Raw genomic sequence first — 17,913 nt, forward strand, 5'->3', positions numbered from 1 at the left:
ACTTCTATACCATGGCAATTCAATTATACTTTAAAAAGCTGTTGGTTTTAAAGGAAGTCCATTTGTTGGGTATGCTAATATGGGGGACTCTTTTTTTGTATGGGTTGGACTTAATGGCCATTAAAGGCCTTTCTAACTCTCAGATTCTGTGATTTTGTGAACTCAGCAAGCTCTTACCCAGATGCATCTGATAGACTTCCTGTCTCTGATGTTACAGGCAGGAAAAGGCAGGGTATTGACCTGCAAGGATCTGGCCAGACAAGCATGGAGCATGGAAGTTTTCAGAAAAGGGACCAGAGCAAAGACTGCCTGCTACAAATGTTTAGAAATCTTAAATAACAAAACCCAAACAAACCTAGAGAACTACGAAGTTCTGAAGACAGAAGGAGAAAATGATCCTGATTAGGAAGAAACAGGGAAGCTGCTTGAAGAGCCTTATATGGATACAAAGGGAATTAATCCACAAAGTCAGATTTTTAAAAGATATGTATAAAATATGGAAGCAAAGTCAAATAGCTAAGGACAGTAACAAGAGTAGCATGGTTCTGAGAGAACTGTGGCAGGAGCACCAAGTCCCAGAATGAAATGAGGCCGGCTAGAAAAGCTAAGAACAATACAAAGGATTTTTCCCCCAGTAATGTTGGGGGCAAGAGGAAGATCAAAGAAGGGAAGGACCTCTGTTCAGGAAGGATGGAATAACAAACAACGATGGGAAAGTTGGACAACTCAACTCTTACTTTTCCCATTTTTCTTCCAAGGAAAACAATCTTTGCACTAGGAACTGAACAAAAAATGGTTCAAAGGGAATAAAAATCCAGACCAGATGATTCTCAGTGTTGTAGATCTTTGGAAGATCTTGGAGAACTGGAGAAGGTTAAATGTCTCAATTTTCAAAAAGGGGAAAGGGTGGATTTTACAAACTGCAGTGAGTTTGACTTTGATTCTTGACAAAAACTCTAGACTGTATTATTAAGGGGTGTTTCGGTAAGGCAAGATTCATGACCTCGAAGATGACCATGAACATGCCTATATAGTTTGGAATCACAAAGTATAAGAGATTCTCTAGGTAGAAAGCAGAGGAAGCATAACATTGATTTAGACACCAGAGAATCAAATCCCAGAACCAATAACCCCAATTTGATATAGCAGTAATTGTATTCCAAAACCAGTAAGTCCACCTCAATGTAACAACAAAGAAATTATAACGCAGTATTACTGCAAGGAACCAAGTCATCCTATAACCTTCCCCCCTGCTGGGGCCTCCCCATAAACACTCAGAATCTCAACTGTCTTCTTGCCTTCATTTTCTACCCCCTCACTTCTCCGGTCTTTGCACTCTCTCTGCAGCCCTGCCTCAGAGTTCTTACTCCTTCTCCTTGGGCTAAATTCTGACCTTACAATGGCTACCTTCTGGGTATATCTATGAAGGGTGTAGGCCTGGGGCTTAGTAATTTGTAAGTAAAGAGTGTAGGCCTGGGGCTTAGCGCCTAGTAAGTAAAGGGTGTAGGCCCACCTACAAACACACCTCTAACCAAGGTTCCCTTAACTAGTCCCACCTGAGGCCTATTGAATGGGGTGGGGGAGAGAAGATCTTTAATCACTGATTGGCATCAGAAGGGATAACATGAGAACACTTAGAAAGGGAAGCAGTGATCACTGAAATCTAGCATGGCTACAGTAGTTCGTGCCAGCTTAATCTCATTTCCTTTTCATCAGGATAATTTAGCCAGCATGGCATAGTGGATAAGACCATCCTTAGGAAGACCTAGGTCCAAATCCTGTTTCTGACACATCCTAGCCGTGTGACCTTGGACAAGTCACTTGAACGTGTTTATATACCAGGCATTCTCTACACATGAAATTACAAGTGTATACTTCACCCCACCAAAAAGAGAGTGCTTTATCAGGGGAATCATTTAGATATTTTGTGTGCTGAAATTGTAGCACAACATCTAACAAAGCCTTTCATGCTGTGCCTGTGGATAAGATAGAGAGATGTGGGCTAGATGATGGATTATCTGGATTTGGACTTGGCCAATATCAACTTATAAGAAGGTCTCTAATGAGGTGCCTGTAATTTGTCCTTGGCCCTGTGCTAATCTATATTTTTGCCAATAATTTGACTAAGAAATAAGAGGTGAGCATGTTAAATTTGTAGATGACATAGAGCTTAAAGGGATAGCTCACATGAGGGATGATAAGAGTCAGGTACCAAAAAAGACTTTGAATACTTAGAACAGTGGGTTATATTGAATAAGATCATATTTAATATAGACAAAATAAAGTTCCCTTAAGTTCCAGAAGTCAACTGCCCATATGTAAAAGGGGGCAGTGTACAACATCCTGAGGTGAAGAAGCTCTTGGGATTCAATGGACTGCAAGCCCAAGCTAAGCCCACTGGGTGACAGCAGCCTGAAAGGTTAATGCTGTCCAGGCCCCAAAATAGGTAAAGTCCCCAGAGAGGCAAAAATGCCACCGTGTGGTCAAGATATGTGAAGTTCTATATTAAATTCTAGGCACACAACTTAAGAAAGACATAAGCTGGAGTGTGTCCAGGAGGAGACCAGGGTACATGATAGGGGACTTCAGCCTTCTGGAAAACCTGTGAGACAGGGTCTGATGGAAGGAATTGGGAAGTACTTAACCTGGAGATGAAAAGTCTTTGGAGAGAAATGAAGAACTGTTCTGTAGAAAAGAAACTGGTTCTGCTAGAAGGCAGGACTCAGAGGAATATATGGAAATTGAGAAGTGGCCTTAGCCTGAGAGAAAGGAGGAGGAAATTCAGTGAGAGCTATGCAAAAGCAGAATGGGCATCTAGGAGAGGTAGGATGGTTTCCTCTTACTAGACTGAGTCCTCAACCACACGCTAACTCTGATGCTCATATTATGTAGCCATGAGGCAGCTGGTGAAATCAAAACATTTATTCTTTATGTCTCATGTGAAACGGAAGAAATCTTTCCCTTGAAAGTGACTGAGGCACAGAAAGGTTGAGTCTTATTACAAATCACATAGCCACGTGTCCTGACTCCAATAAGAGCTCTTTCCCCTGCTGTGTATTGTAAACACAGACACAGAGTCAAAGTCACAGGTATTATTATTCTTGACATTTTTCTCTGATCTTGAGAGAGAAGACAAGATAGCACACCTGTGCTCTTTCTAGCCTCTGTCTTTATAGGGTATGGAAAAGGTAAGAAAGTCACACTCACCTGAGATTTCTGGCCTGGTGAGTTTAGGAGTCGTAAGACAAAACCAGGCTCCCTCATGTCCTCTCTCTTTTTCCCCAGCCCTGCATTCTCAAGACTGCCTTTATTTAAGAGGGGAATCTGGAAGAAGAGGAAGAAGAAGAAATGGCTCCTATGTTCCTGACAGCCAGCTCCCAGGTGAATTGGACTTTCTTCTCTCTTGAAATTCAATCCCATTTTTCCTTCCCTCATCAGGGATCTCCTCCATCCAGCTGTGGGATGGATCAGAGCCCCAGGTATTCATTCCTAGGAAACTGGGCTCACCTTAAGGAGTGTTCCCTGCTGTGGTGCCTCCCTTAGTGAAGCCCAGGGATGGGCACGATGACCTGGGGACAAGGTATTTCTGCCTTGGATCACATGCTTTTACCTTATTCCATAGTACACAGGATGTGTCCTTTATCCTCATCAGAACCACTTGTATGTCTAAACTATTCTTTTAATTGGCTCCCTTTCCCTAGGAGTGAGGGATTCCTGAGTGAACCATAATCTATTTCTTTCAGGAATCAGTGACATTTAAGGATGTGGCCGTGAACTTCACCCAAGAGGAATGGCAGCAACTGAACCCTGCTCAGAGGGACCTCTATAGGGATGTGATGCTGGAGAACTATAGAAACCTCATCTCACTGGGTAAGGTTGGCTTCATCCTGTGATTCAGAATCTGCCCTGTATTAAGAAAATATAGCTCTTCACTAAATGGAATTAAGTAAATTTAATTCAGTAAGCATTCATTAAATGCCTGATTATGCAAGGCACTTGGGATATCAAAGGCAGAAACAAAAAGCAGCTACTGCCTGGCATTTACATTCTACTAGGAGAATGGAGTACAGCATGTGCACAAATAGGTACATACCAGGTAATTTGAGAAGGGAGAGAGCGTTAACACCTGGGGGCATGAGGAAATCCTCTATCCAGGACGGGGCACCAGAGTGGAGGTTGGAAGGAAGCTTAGTCAGTTCTGCTATGTAGTGTATAGATTATCAGGTGTACCTTGCCTCTTTTTTTTAAGGCAGTTGGGGTTAAGTGACTTGCCCAGAGCCACACTGCTAGTAAGTGTCTGAGGCTGAATTTGAATTCAGATCCTCCTGACTCCAGGGCCATTGCTCCATCCACTGTGCCACCTAGCTGCTCTATTTGTTGCTGTTGTTTTTTTGGTTAAATATCTTGTTTAATTATGAAAAGCTTAACAGCTTTACCTAGTTCACATTTCTGCCAAAGAGCCACAAGCTGCTTGCTGGTTAGTACCCGGGCCTCCAGTGGGCAAAAAACACTCAAGTTTGGCAGTATTCAAAATAGACACATCCAGTTTAAGGAGGCCTGCTTGCTGTATATCGCAGGGCTGGTCTTAATCTACCCCAGGTAGACCAGGTATATAGTGTATAGATTAATCTACACTAACGAGAGTTAGTTTTAGTTCTCAGGGGTTGTAGATCTTAATTAAGGGTGAGAGTGTGTGAGAGTTACTATTTAATACTTTGAGGATTAGCGGAGGTGTTGATGTGGGGACTTTCTACGGTTAACCCAAATTACAAAGCCCTCTAGAGGTTCGTAGACTGTCTTCATGAGTCTCTGTGGCCAACAGATTCAGTCTTCAGTCAACTGGTGATGAGGCTCTCCAAACTTAGCCAGCCTGATTCTTGACAACTGAGTCTGTTAGGCCTCCCTTTGAAGCTTTTCTAGTTGGATACAAAGCCTGTTAGAGTCTATGCTCTATGGGCCTAGCCTTGGAGAGCTCAGGATTAGCTCTGTGCCTCAGTGAAGCATGATAGGTCTTTAGTGGAGGAGTGTTAATGGATGTTTATAGTAAATGTTTAAACTACATGACTGCTATCTAACTGTGAAGGTGACAGGTCCTGTTGTTTGCACAAAGACTAGGTAAAGAATAGGGTTCCTGGAGAGGACAAGGATCTCAAAAGATGTGAGTGCTTCAAGAATGGTAACAGGAGAGAGGATTCTGGGAAGAGAGCTGAGTAGGTCAGAAAACTCCAAGCTCTCAAGATTTTCCCCCACAAAAGAGTTAAAATAGCACCTTAGGGCAAACAAAGTGTGGGTGGAGACAAAGAAGAACAGGGGTGTAACTGGGGTCTTCCTGGGACCATTTGAGAACATCAGAGGAAAAATCCCAGGATGAGGTTTGGTCCCTACGAAGAGTAAACACTTCCAGGCTAGGGTCCATTTTAACAACTAGCGGCAAGCCCTGGGGTTAGTTGGTTAGAGAGGTGGCGTCATTCCCAGCCACTGGAACTTTTCATCCTGGGATAGTGAGGAGAGTTGGGCGTTTGATCCCAGGAAGATTGAGGAAACCTTGGCTGATGAGGAACGCCAGACCCAGCTGTGCTTAGAAGAGCGGTGGGGGCGAGAAGGAACAGCACATGCCTGGTGAGTGCAGAAGCAGTGTGGCAGAAAGCCCCTGGCTGTGGGCACTAGGTTGGAGGTTTAGCTCTGGTTCCAGGCTAGAGGAGACAACTGAAGATCTGGGGCAAGAGGCACCATTTCCCATACCCCAGGGCTAGAGGTGATTACAAAAATCAAGTTATTACCACAAGAAATGCACAGGCAAAGGAGAAAGAATCCAACCATAGAAACCTATCATGGGAATAGAGATGACCGGGGTTCATCTTCAGAGGAAGATATTGAAGTAAAAAAACTCCCAAAGAGCAACATCAAATGGTCACCTGCCCAAAAAGAATTTATAGAAGATACAGAGGAATTAGATGGGGGAGGAGGGCTAGTAGTTCTGATAACCTACTTTCATTGGGAATGGGTTTAAGAGGGAACAATACATATATATTTAGAAGAAATAAAATGGTAGGGGTATAGAATGGGGGGAGAGGATAAGGGAGGGATTTTTAGAAGGGAGAATGAGGGAATAGGTAAAAGGGGGGTATAGATGGGTATTTAAATTTATGGCAATGGGAAGATAGGGGAGGGATCCTTGGAGGGGGGTAGGCAAGTAATAGGAGGGCAAGGTAGTTGGCAGAAGTAAAGTAGAGGAGTCAGGAGGGATAGGAAACAAGAGATATGCACAAATGTAAAAACAAAGATCAGGAGGAGAGGATGTTTGGGAAAGCATATGTCTATATATGTATATGTGTATGTATATATCTGTAGCTATAGAGAAACATATCCAAACTTTATTGTAGCCTTCGGGGGTGGGGTTGGGGGAGGGAAAATAAAAAGAACAAAGTCCTGTAGGAGGCAACATGGACTAGATGTTGTAGGTCCTTCAAATTATCATGCTTCATAAGTCTGTTATTTTCCTTGTCTTTCCTTTTAGAAAAAGGGCATAGGACTGACTTTGGGGGACAGATTCAAAATGTTCTATTCCATTCTGTTCTTTATAAACAGGGCTTCCCATTTCTAAACCTGATGTGATTTTCCAATTGGAACAAGGAGAAGAGCCTTGGATACTTGATTTGCAAGGAACTGAAGAAAAAGCAGTACCAAGAAATACTTCTCTAGGTAAGTAAGTTAAAGGGAAAAAGGGAAGGGAATAAGTATTTCTATGGAGCCTACTATGTGTCAGGCACTGTGCCAAGCATATTTTTCTCCGAATATTTCATTTGATTCTTACAACAAGCCTGTGAAGTAGGTGCTATTATTATCCTCATTTTACAGTTGAGGAAACTGAGGCAGACAGAGATCAAGTGATATACCAGGATCACACAACTAGAAGGAGTCTGATGCTGGATTTGAACTCAGGTCTTCCTGTCTCCAAACCAGTGTTATTACAGCTGTGCCACCAGCTGCCTGTGAAAGAGAACCAGACAGATGGGACTCAGTGGAAATAACAGCCCAGATGTTTAATGAGAGAGATCTCCTCAGTTACTCCAAGGATTGCTGAGATTGTCGTTGTAATGGACCCAGACAGCAAAGCTTTCTTACATTTGGTGACCTGGGGGGTGGAGAAGAGTCTCTTTTTTTCCTCAGATGTTATTCCTGCACTTCTCTTTTCATGTTGCCAGCCTCCAGTTCTTTCCTTCTCTTCATCTTTCCCAAAGACCACCCTTTCTTACTAAAATGGTATCTTCCCACATCCATTCTAATTCTTATTCTTTCCTTGATATTTCTCCTCATTACCTTCTCCTCCACTTAAAGATGACCACAACAGTATGCTACCGTATTCCTGCATGGGTTTTCTCATATTTCTTGCTCACATTGATTAGAGAGATAATCCCTACCCCTTCCTCCAGACTGCTTGGTTCTTTTCTCTTCTCCCCTCCCCTCTCTTATTTCTTCAACTTTCCAGTTTTCAAGACTGGTTTGGAGATCTGCCCAATAACATGAATACCCAGTACTCATTATTTTTGGTTTAACTCTGCTTTTTTTCCATTAGAGCATTTTATTTTCTTTGAAGAAAGAGAATACTCTGTCCTTATCAAAAATTACATTTGTATATTCTTTTGGTTTCAGGCTGGGAGTATTTGCCTGAAATCCAGGAATCAATTCCAAAGCAGAACATTTCTGAAGAAGAAGAATCACCAGGCACATTAAAAGAAAGAATCAGAGGAGAGAGTTCTGTACCTGAAGACAGAAAGGAGAAGCAGAAGGAAAACTCCGAAGGGAAGACAAAAGAAAAACCACTTTTTCTTGAGAGAAGTTTCAAGCAAATATCAGTAAATCCTACCAAAAAACACACTAAAGAGAGAGGCCATGAATGTAATCAGTGCAGGAAATCTTTTTTTGATCGTTCTTCCCTTAATCGACATCAGAGAACTCATACTGGAGAGAAGCCTTATGAATGTAAGGAGTGTGGGAAAGCCTTCAGCCACAGCAGCAGTCTTCGGAGACATGAGATGACTCACACAGGAGAAAGTCCCTATGAATGTAGTGAATGTGGGAAAGCTTTCTATGACCGTTCATCCCTTGCTGTACATGAGAGAATTCATACTGGAGAGAAGCCCTACGAATGTGATGAATGTGGGAAAGCCTTCTTTGACAGATCATCTCTCACTCGACATCAAAGGATTCATACTGGTGAGAGTCCCTATGAATGTAATGAATGTGGGAAAGCCTTCAGCCAAAAAAGCATACTTACTCGACATCAGCTAACACATACTGGAGAGAAGCCCTATGAGTGTAATGAATGTGAAAAAGCGTTCTTTGGTCTCTCATCCCTTATTCGACATCAAAGGACTCATACTGGAGAGACTCCCTTTGAATGTAGTGAATGTGGGAAAGCCTTTTTTGACCGCTCATCCCTTACTCAACATCAGAAAATTCATAGTAAAGAGAAGCCCTTTGAGTGCAATGAATGTGGGAAAGCCTTCAATCAAAGAAGTCACCTTAATCGACATCAGAGAACTCATACTGGAGAGAAACCCTATGAATGTAGCGTATGTGGAAAGGTTTTCAGTAGCAAGTCATCTGTTATCCAACATCAACGACGTTATGCCAAAGAGTAACCCTAGAAATATGAATTTGGGGAAACTTCATTTATCCTTTCACTTTATTCTATTGCCAATATTTAAGATGGGGCAAGAGACCTCCATTAAAATATTAAGAAGGGGAGATCGATCTTAAATGTTTCTTAAATGTGCTACTATTTCTGGTTACTATTCTATTTTTTCTCCTTTCTTTTGTTTCCTAATTCTTTGAACAAATGGCCTATAGGTTCCATATCATGAATATAGAGTCAAGCATCTTAAAAGCAAGATGTTGCCCTAGTCATTGCTAAGGCTCATCATAAAGGGAAAAACAGAGGGGACACAGATACTGAAAGAGACTCATAAATCCCTCATAGACATACATGTTCCCTTATCTGATGATATATATTGAACCCCATACCAACAGATGGCTTAGCACCCCAAGCCCATGGAAGCCTCCACCTAAAGTAGAAAGCAGCAGCCCTTTAAGAATCTGGAAACCCTGACAACAGGACTATAAATACTTTCAGTCCATTGTGAAAAAAGCACTCAGTCAACATGCAAGCCTTTTAGCTGTGCTTATGACTCCAGTCTTCTCCACTTGGCAGCTTTCCTGGGATTTGCCCCTTAACTCCTGATTTGGTTCTTCCTATGTCCTGATTCTTAGGATGCTAGGTTTACTTGGACTTTGGCCCTTTTAAACTTCAGTTATCATAAACTCTAGCTTTCAGACCTAATTTACTATCTCTGACCCACTAACAGCTTAAATCACTCTTGCTTCTGGGCCAAGTAAGTGCTGGGCTTCCCACTGACAAAGAGATATGATACTAGGCTCACCATTCTCCCCTCTGACTGAATCTACCCTATTGCCTCTACTTTCTCGTTACCCATTCATGTCTTAACCCTTTATGCTGTACTTCTCAAAGGTTACTTATGATTTTCTTCTTTCAGAATCCAGTGCCCTATTATTATTCCTTAGTGTTGCAACAATTCAGCTAGCAGCAGCTGTGGGTGGTGAAAAACCACCACAAGCCCAACAACAAAAATGCTGCAAGCCCAGATTCTTTTGATCTGTTTTACTAAGGAAAGGAACCTTAAGGGGTTAACAATCTTACTTTGATCCAGCATACAAATATCATTCACTTAGTTCTGGGAAAAAAGCCAGCACCCTGAACTTCAGAGTAAATACAAACAAATTACAAACATCAACAGACAGACCTTGTCTGATTCAAATCTCAATGCATAGTGACCAGAGTTTAACAAAGTCTGAACATCCAGGTTTACAGGCTCTTAACTATAGCTGCCCAGAGTCTCCATATCAGCATACCGCCAAGAGTGAAAGCCCTAAGCAAATAGCTTTGTCTTCCCTTTTTATGCACTCTTTAGCCATCATCAAACATCATCTGAGTGACCAGAACTTAAGCTCTTACTTTTGGCTCTGGTCTTAGCAACTCCCCTTAGGACCCTGGGGGCTTCATGCCCACATCAGCTTAGCACCTAGTAGGTAGGAGTTTGGGGCCTACTTGGGAGCGAAGATATAATTGGACCTTCCTTCATTGGCCCCACCTTGGTTACCAATGCACTTACTTACTGCCTCTCTACTCCATATGATACTTTTGACTGCTGCTTTCAAACCTTCCTCTGTTTCCATAACAGTACCACCTCACTTTCATGCCTCCCACCTTAGTGGGACACTGCTCTTTTTTTCTTTCTTGCTTATAACTAGTTTTTCTCAACCAAAGGCTGGCCCTTGGTTTCATCTCTCCAGTTCATCACTGATGTTGGAATCCTGCTATAGAATACTGGAAGCCCTGGAAGTTAAGGGATTCGTCTGGACAGGCAACCAAACCAGCCAATAAACCAGCATTCCTCCTCTTCTCTGTTTGTTCTGTACGTAGAGCTTCAGCAGCAACACAATCTCACTGAAGGCTGGGGTGCACTAAAGGTTGAGTGTGTTCATGGGTTTTAGCGAAGCGTAGGATGCAAGGGGCACAAAGGTGCCAGATCTAAGGAGACCAGTGAGCACATCCATGAATGAGAAGACAAGTCCACTGGGGCAAGTGAAAGTGGGAAACAGTATATATCAAAACCATGAGGGAACTGGTTTGAGGGATGTTCTTAGTTCTTCATAACCCATGTGAGTTGGCTTGTGATAGGGCCAGGGTGTTTGTGGCCCTCTTTTAACTTGGCAGGATGGGGTGGCAGCTGTTCCTCCTGACCTCTTAAAGGACTAAGGATAATGTTCACAGTTCACAGTTATTGTTCTATTGTTCACAGTTATTTTTCTATTCCATTTTCACATAGGGAGATGGAGAGTTCTGTGGACATTGAAGGGATCTAGTCAGGAGCAGGCCACCTGGAGCCTTCCAGTACAAAAAGTGAAGGAGAGCCTGTGACCATGCACTAGGATCAGAAGAGATCCTGGATCCAGTACAGAGAGGTCTGATACTGAGCAGGAAGCAGGAACAGCAGCTCTATGGCTTATAACCAGAGCTGGGTGTGGACTATGGAGGGAACCTGTGCCTAGGAGTGGTGGCCTAGGGCAAGGATGCTGTGTACAGGGCAAGAAGCTGGAAAAGAAGTGAGCAGCAGCTTTGTGGCTCTGCCTCCAGTAATGGAGTGGGTTCTCAGATCCAAACCCCAGGCCAGTATGAAGCCTGCAGTGGAATAACCAGGGCAGGAAGTTCAGAACAAAGTGAAAGCTATAGTTCTATTGCTCTGAACGTGTAATGTAAATCTTTCTAGATAGCTGATGCTAGTTAGGTACAACAGTAGTTTATTAGCGGTCCAACCAGGGGCAAGCCCACATTTGTGTTGCTCAGGCCCAAACTCAGGTCAGGAGCTTGCAAAGCTCAGAAGAGGAAGGCAGCAATTAGATTTTGTCCTGGATTAAATTGCTTAGGGCACACTGAAAACTTACTGGTTCCCAGTTTGTGCTGTCCCTGGGATCCTTGAAAAACATAAAGATAAAAGCTGTAGGACTTTAAAAAAGAAAACATTAAAGGAAGAAGCAGGACTTTAAAGGATACGAAATAAGACCAAACAGGAACTAGACTTTCCCTCCATAAGTGCATAAAACTGTAACAGCACACTCTGGTACACCCAGGATGGCCTACTGGCACAGGTTCTTTGATCTGCTTTTGAAGGAAAGATAGCTTTTAAAAGGGTTAACAATCTTCTTTTAATTACATTCACTAGTTCAGGGGAAAGGTCAGCACCCTGAACATGGAGAAAATACAAGCAGAGAAATTAGCACAAAGACCAACAGACAGGGCTCCAGCTGTCTGATCAAAATAATGCAAGCACCTACATATACCACTGGATCGGAGGAGCACAGATACATCTGAGTAGTCGGAGGGGGCCTCTGAACAAATTGCTACTCAGAGAGTCCCATCCAGGGAATCAAGAGGTCCTTATCATAAGTGAACCCCCAAAGCAAAATCTCACCCCAGAGTATATATACACTTCTCAGAGCCAGAAGGCATCACAACCCTCATGACTCAGTGTCTAATTAATTTAGTACCAAAAGGTATGAAAGCTTTCCTATAAGCAAGCCTCCCCATGAGCAAGCTTCCCCTTTAAGCAAGTTCCTCCTTAGTCAAGTTCCTCCCCCAATGGGTTCTGTGTGACTCAGGATGTATCACAGCTGTGATTGAACACATGTGGTCACATAGGCCTATTAATGGATGGGGAAGATCTTCCTATTCCATTAACATTACAAAAACCTATACCTAATTCAAAATCTAAAGTGGGGAATGAGCTACCCCCCAAAAAAATCCTATTATAAGGAGCTATCATGATTACAGAGATCCCCAAGACCCGAACCTAGAAGAGAACTCCAAAATACCCACAAGCAAAGCTTCAAAGAAAAACACATTTTGAGCACAAATTTAACTAGAATTCCTAAAAGAAATGAAGCAAAAGTTAAATGAAAAAAAAATGATTTTTAAAACAAAATGAGACTATTTAGAGGAAAGAATTATAAAAGAAATGAGAAATGGAGGAATGATTTGTAAACGAATTAACAGTTTGTCACAAAAGGTACAAAACCTTGCACAAAAAAAATTTGGTGAAAATTAGAATGAACCAAACAGAAGTTAAGTCCTTAAGACAAGAAATATTAAAAATAAACCAAAAGATTAAAAAATAGAAGAAAATGTAAGGTATCTTATGTAACCAAAAAAATGACCTAGGGAAGAGATCAAGGATAAATAATTTAAGACTCATTGAACTACCAGAAAATTTTGATTAAAAAATAGCCTAGACATCAAATTTCAAGAAATCACAAAGTAAAATTTCCCAAATCTCTTAGAAACAGAGGGCAAAATGAAAATAGAAAGGCTCCACCAGTCATGTCCTAAAAGAACCCCAAAATGAAAACTCCAGGGAACATGATATCCAAAATCCAGACCTTCTAGGTCAAAGAAAAATACTGTAGGCAGCCAGAAATAAAGAATTCAAGTAGTAAGGAGATATAGGTAACATCACTCAAGATTTAGCAGCCACCCCTAATGAGGAGCTGAGAGCTTGGAATATGATATTCTAAGGAGAGGCTTACCTAGAATAGGCAAGAATAATTTACCCAGAAAAGGTATAATCCTACAGATGGAAAAAATAGGCCATTAATAAAGTAGGGTACGTTCAAGCATTCATGATGAAAAGACCAGAGCTGAGAAGAAACTCTGAAATTTAAAAACAGGAATCAAGAGGAGAAAAAGGTAAGTACACATAAGCAAGCATAAGGGATTAAACAAGGAGGAAGTGTTTAATGGGGGATATATAAGTATCTCCTCAGAACCATAATTTCATCTGAGGTTGTACAGAGAATCTAGTTAGATAGAGGGGGAGGGAGGGAATAAACATTTATATAGTGCCTACTCTGTGACAGGCACTGTGCTAATCACTTTTTACAAATATTATCTCACTTGATCCTTACAACAACCTTGTGAGGTAGATGGTATTATAATTCCCTTTTTATGGTTGAAACTGAGGCAAACAGACGTTAAGTGACTTGCCCAGAGTCACATAGCTAGTAAGCGTTTGAGGTCAGATTTAGTTAATAATTTCAGCTACATTTCAGTACAAAGAAATATTGTAACATAAACACATGTGATACATATGTGATACATATAGTAAATACTATGAGATATTCACTTGGAATATTACTTATACATGCTGTTATATAGATAAAAATCTAAACAAGGGGTTTAACTTAGCTCAAAGTGAAATATGTTATTTAAGTTAACAAGCATTTGTTAAGAGCTTACTACATACCCAATGTGTTAAATGTTTGTTGTTCAGTCATTTTTCAGTCATGTTTGACTCTTTGTGACCCCATTTGGGGATTTCATAACAAAGATACTGGAGTGGTTTGCCATTTCCTTTTCCAGCTCATTTTACAGATAAGGAAACTGAGGCAAACAGGGTTAAGTGACTTGCCAAGGGTCACACAGCTAGTAAGTGTCTGAGATCAGATTTGAACTCAGGAAGATGAGTCTTCCGGACTCTAGGCCCAGCACTCTTATCTGCTCTACCACCTAGCTGCCAGTGCTAAGTGCTAGGAATATAAATATAAATAAAAGTGAAAAGAAAGACAGCATCTGCCCTCAAGGAGCTTACATTCTAATATATAACAGTGAAGACAACAATACATAATGTGAATACAACACATGGGAGGAAGCTAAAAAGTGGTGTGGAGTGGAGGTAGAGATGGAGGGTGGGAGATGAGGCAGGAGAAGGTGCCAGTATTGGGGACATGGAGAAAGAAGTGCAGAGAATCAGGAAAGGAGCCTGGGGAGGAATGAAGGAGTGAAAATGGCTGGCCTGGATGCTTCCTTAAAATAAATGTTCTGGGAAAAACTAGCCAACCAGAGGAAAGTACCACAGGGATCTCCCTGTACAAGGAACTTCTTGGATAAGAAGGCTTTTGGGACTTGGTGGTGGAGGCATCTTCCAGGGCAAGAAGGCCACTGGGGTATAATAGTGAAAGAAATATATCCAGAGAGTTAGTGAAGTCCAGAGAGGAATGAGTTACCCACCAAGCAGTATTCCACTAAAGCTGTTCCTCATCAAAGAAAATAGCAATAAATGTAAATCTGCACATGATGCCTTTTATCAGGCTGACATCCTGAATTAGTATGGGTGTCTTTCCTTGCCCCAATATGTCATCTCATTGGGTGGCAATTTGCTCTTGTTCTCAGGTCTCAATTGTCATCTAGAAGATGAAATATTGATAAAATATTACATATATATGCATATACACATGTGTGAACATATGTATATATGTATTTACCTCATTATTCCAAATTCATTATATATTTCAGTTTTGCTGGTCTCTTCCCTTGGCACTCACTAGATTCAGAACTCAGAATATAATGACATATTTTAATAATAGAATTAAAGTGCAAAAGAAAACATAATTTCTTCTCCCTCATGTCCATTCCCTCCTAGATCTTTAGGGCAGATAGAAAAAAAGTCCTGAGCACAAGCAACTGAGTGGTAAAGAGGCATGGGAGGCGGAAGGCGGTTACTCTCCCCTCCTTCCCACCTATGGATGAAGGGGAGATGGAGATGATGTCTCCTGGATCCCCAGTCTCCCAGCAAATAGGATTAATAGTAGTTGGCAGTCCTCAGATGATCTTGGACAATGTTGACTGTGACATGGTGCCTGCTTCTCCCTAAGGTTTGTATTTTACTTTACAGGCAATAGGTAGCCAAAGAAAAATTTTTAGTAGAGGACTAGCCAGGGTGTGTTGGACTCAGCTGAAACTGGTTTGAGAGAGTCAATTGTTAAATTGTCAGTGTGGGCATTTACATCTTGGACATAGGCAAATGCTACATATTGAGACTTGAATTATTGTTTTGTTGATCATCTAGCCTTTAGAAAGTGATGGAGTAAACATTAATAATGAAGATTAAACTTAAAAATTATGTCATACATACATTTTTATTTCTGGGAAGCCAGTTGTAAAACATTTACCAGCATACCACGGGGATTTACCTTATCAAGCTATGTTCCTAAGGAAAATTATTTTGGCAGCTATGTGGGAGATAAATTGGAGGGTCTAGAAGTAGGAGACCCATTAGTTCAGTCAGTCAACAAGCATTTGTTAAGAGCTTACTATAAACCAACCCTTGTGTTCAGCACTGGGTAGGTTTAAAGAGAGATTAGAATTGGGTAAAAGAACCTCTAACATCAGAGGATGGGTTGTGGAGGGGGAAAGAGTGAGGGGAGGATGGGGAGGGAGAAAAAGGAAGGGAAGATGGGAGGGGAAGAAAAGGAAAGGAAAAGGTGGTAGGGAAGTAGAAGGGAAGAAAGGGCCTAATTTGGGCATCTTAGGGAGGGGAAGGGAAGACAGAACAGCAAAAGCTGATTATACCAAATATTACACTAGTACTGAGCACACCTCTCTCTCATCACTCTCTTCAAATTCACATATTAGTAATGGCTTTATTAAGAGGGTGTTAGAGACTCAAGAAAAGGAAGAGGCACAAGAGGATGGGAGGGAAATATACTGTGAACATGGATGGGATGAACTCATCTATAAAATGGAAAGGGACAGAGAAAGGATTAGAAAGCAGACTCCGATATGCTGTTTACACACTTGAAAACAAAGGTTCACACAGCCTTAAAATTAGGGGCTAGAGCAAAATTAATTATGCTTCATCTGAACTTTATAAAAGCAGAGATAATGATTATAATCTGAGAAAAGGAAACGGTGAAAGTGGACTAGATTAAAAAAGATAAGCAGGGAAACTCTATCACACTTAAAGGCACCAGGGACAATGAATTAATATATATGCAATGAATGGCACAGCACTTAAATACTTAAAGAAAAAGTTAAATGATTTACAGGAAGAAGTAGCCAGTGAAACTATAATAGTTGGGAAACTCAATGTATACTTCTAAGACTTAGACAAATCAAACAAAAAGGAAAACAAGAAAAAAATTAAGGTTCTGAATAAAATTTTGGGAAGCTTACATACACTAGCTCTCTGTTAATTATTGGTTTGGAATGGAAAGGAGTATACATGTTTCACAGTTGTGCATGGCTCCTTTAAATTGGCAATGTGTTAGGATAAAAAAAACTTTACAAACAAATATAGCAAAGCATACTAAAATCATATTCAATAAAAGAACTTTAAAGAAAGCAATAAAATTAATTGGGACTAAATAACAATACTAAATAATTGGTGGGTCAAAGAACAAATCTTAGAAACAAAAACTAATTTCATCAAAGAAAATAGCAATAAATGTAAATCTGAAAATTTGGGGAAGGCAGCCAAAACAAATCCTTAGAGTAAAATGTATATCTCCAAACATTTTCATCAACAAAAAAGAGAAAGAACAGATAAATGAATTGGACAAAACTAGAAATGCAACAAATAAAAAAAATCATGACTAAACAACAAAATGAAATTCTGAAAAGCAAAAAAGCAAAAAATAATCCATTGAATTGATAAACTAAACTAATATCTCTTAAAAATAATAACATGAACTATTAGCTAGTCTAATTTAAAAAAAGAAACTAAGAGGATGCCCATCGATCTGGGATTGTCAAAAGTAATGGAATATTATTGCACACTAAGAAATGATAACAGAGGCGGTTTTAGAAAAACCTGGGATAACTTGTATAAACTGATGCAGAGTGAAGTGAGCAGAACCCAGAGAACAATTTATATAATAACAGCATTATAAAGAGCAATGAGGAAAGACTTGAAATCTGCTCAGTGCAATGACCAACCATGATGCTAGAGGACTGATGATGAAAGATGTGACACACATACTTTTTGAGAAAAAGAGCATTGACTTAAGATGAAGAACGAAGCATATATTTTCAGACATGGCCAATATAGGGCTTGACTATGTGTATTTGACGCAAGGGTTTTGTTTTTCTTCCTTTCATTATGTGTGGGTTTTTGGCAGGGGGGGGGTTCGGGAGATTGAGAGGAGCTAGGGCTAGGTTTACTTAAATGGATAAATAAAAAAGTAAAGTAAGAGAGGAGTGTCATGTGAGCATTTTAAAAAATGCACAGATCATAGGAGAAAGGCCAGTGGGAAAAAGACAAGCAGGAGAGCTTTGAAAATCATGATGAATCTTTTATATTTAAAAATAAAAGCTATACAGACAGTTTTCAGATGAAAAAATTAAAGCTATCTATTGTCATGTGAAAAAATGCTCTATATCACTACTGATTAGAGAAATGGAAATTCACACAATTCTGAGGTACCACCTCACACCTATCAAATTGGCTAATATGACAAAAAAGGAAAATGATAAATGTTGGGAGAAGATGTGGGAAGACT

The 17,913-nt window shown here is 40.6% G+C and overlaps 1 protein-coding gene across 2 annotated transcripts in view; it reads left to right on the forward strand.

Moving 5' to 3' along the window:
- The window catches only part of LOC118843617 (zinc finger protein 2-like), a 111,104-nt gene that overhangs the window by 4,412 nt on the left and 88,779 nt on the right, over window positions 1–17,913 (forward strand). The window contains exons 2-6 of one of the 2 annotated variants that reach the window (XM_036751331.1): window positions 218–873; window positions 3,286–3,381; window positions 3,744–3,870; window positions 6,589–6,702; window positions 7,654–8,772. In XM_036751331.1, the coding sequence (XP_036607226.1) occupies window positions 3,349–3,381; window positions 3,744–3,870; window positions 6,589–6,702; window positions 7,654–8,645 (1,266 nt within the window). In that variant the 5' untranslated portion in view covers window positions 218–873; window positions 3,286–3,348 and the 3' untranslated portion in view covers window positions 8,646–8,772. Of the gene's footprint in view, window positions 1–217; window positions 874–3,285; window positions 3,382–3,743; window positions 3,871–6,588; window positions 6,703–7,653; window positions 8,773–17,913 lie in introns of those variants that run through there. The other variant, XM_036751332.1, reaches the window with a different exon arrangement.

The sequence above is a fragment of the Trichosurus vulpecula genome, chromosome 3 (genome assembly GCF_011100635.1).
Source record: "Trichosurus vulpecula isolate mTriVul1 chromosome 3, mTriVul1.pri, whole genome shotgun sequence".
NCBI classification, from domain to species: domain Eukaryota; kingdom Metazoa; phylum Chordata; class Mammalia; order Diprotodontia; family Phalangeridae; genus Trichosurus; species Trichosurus vulpecula.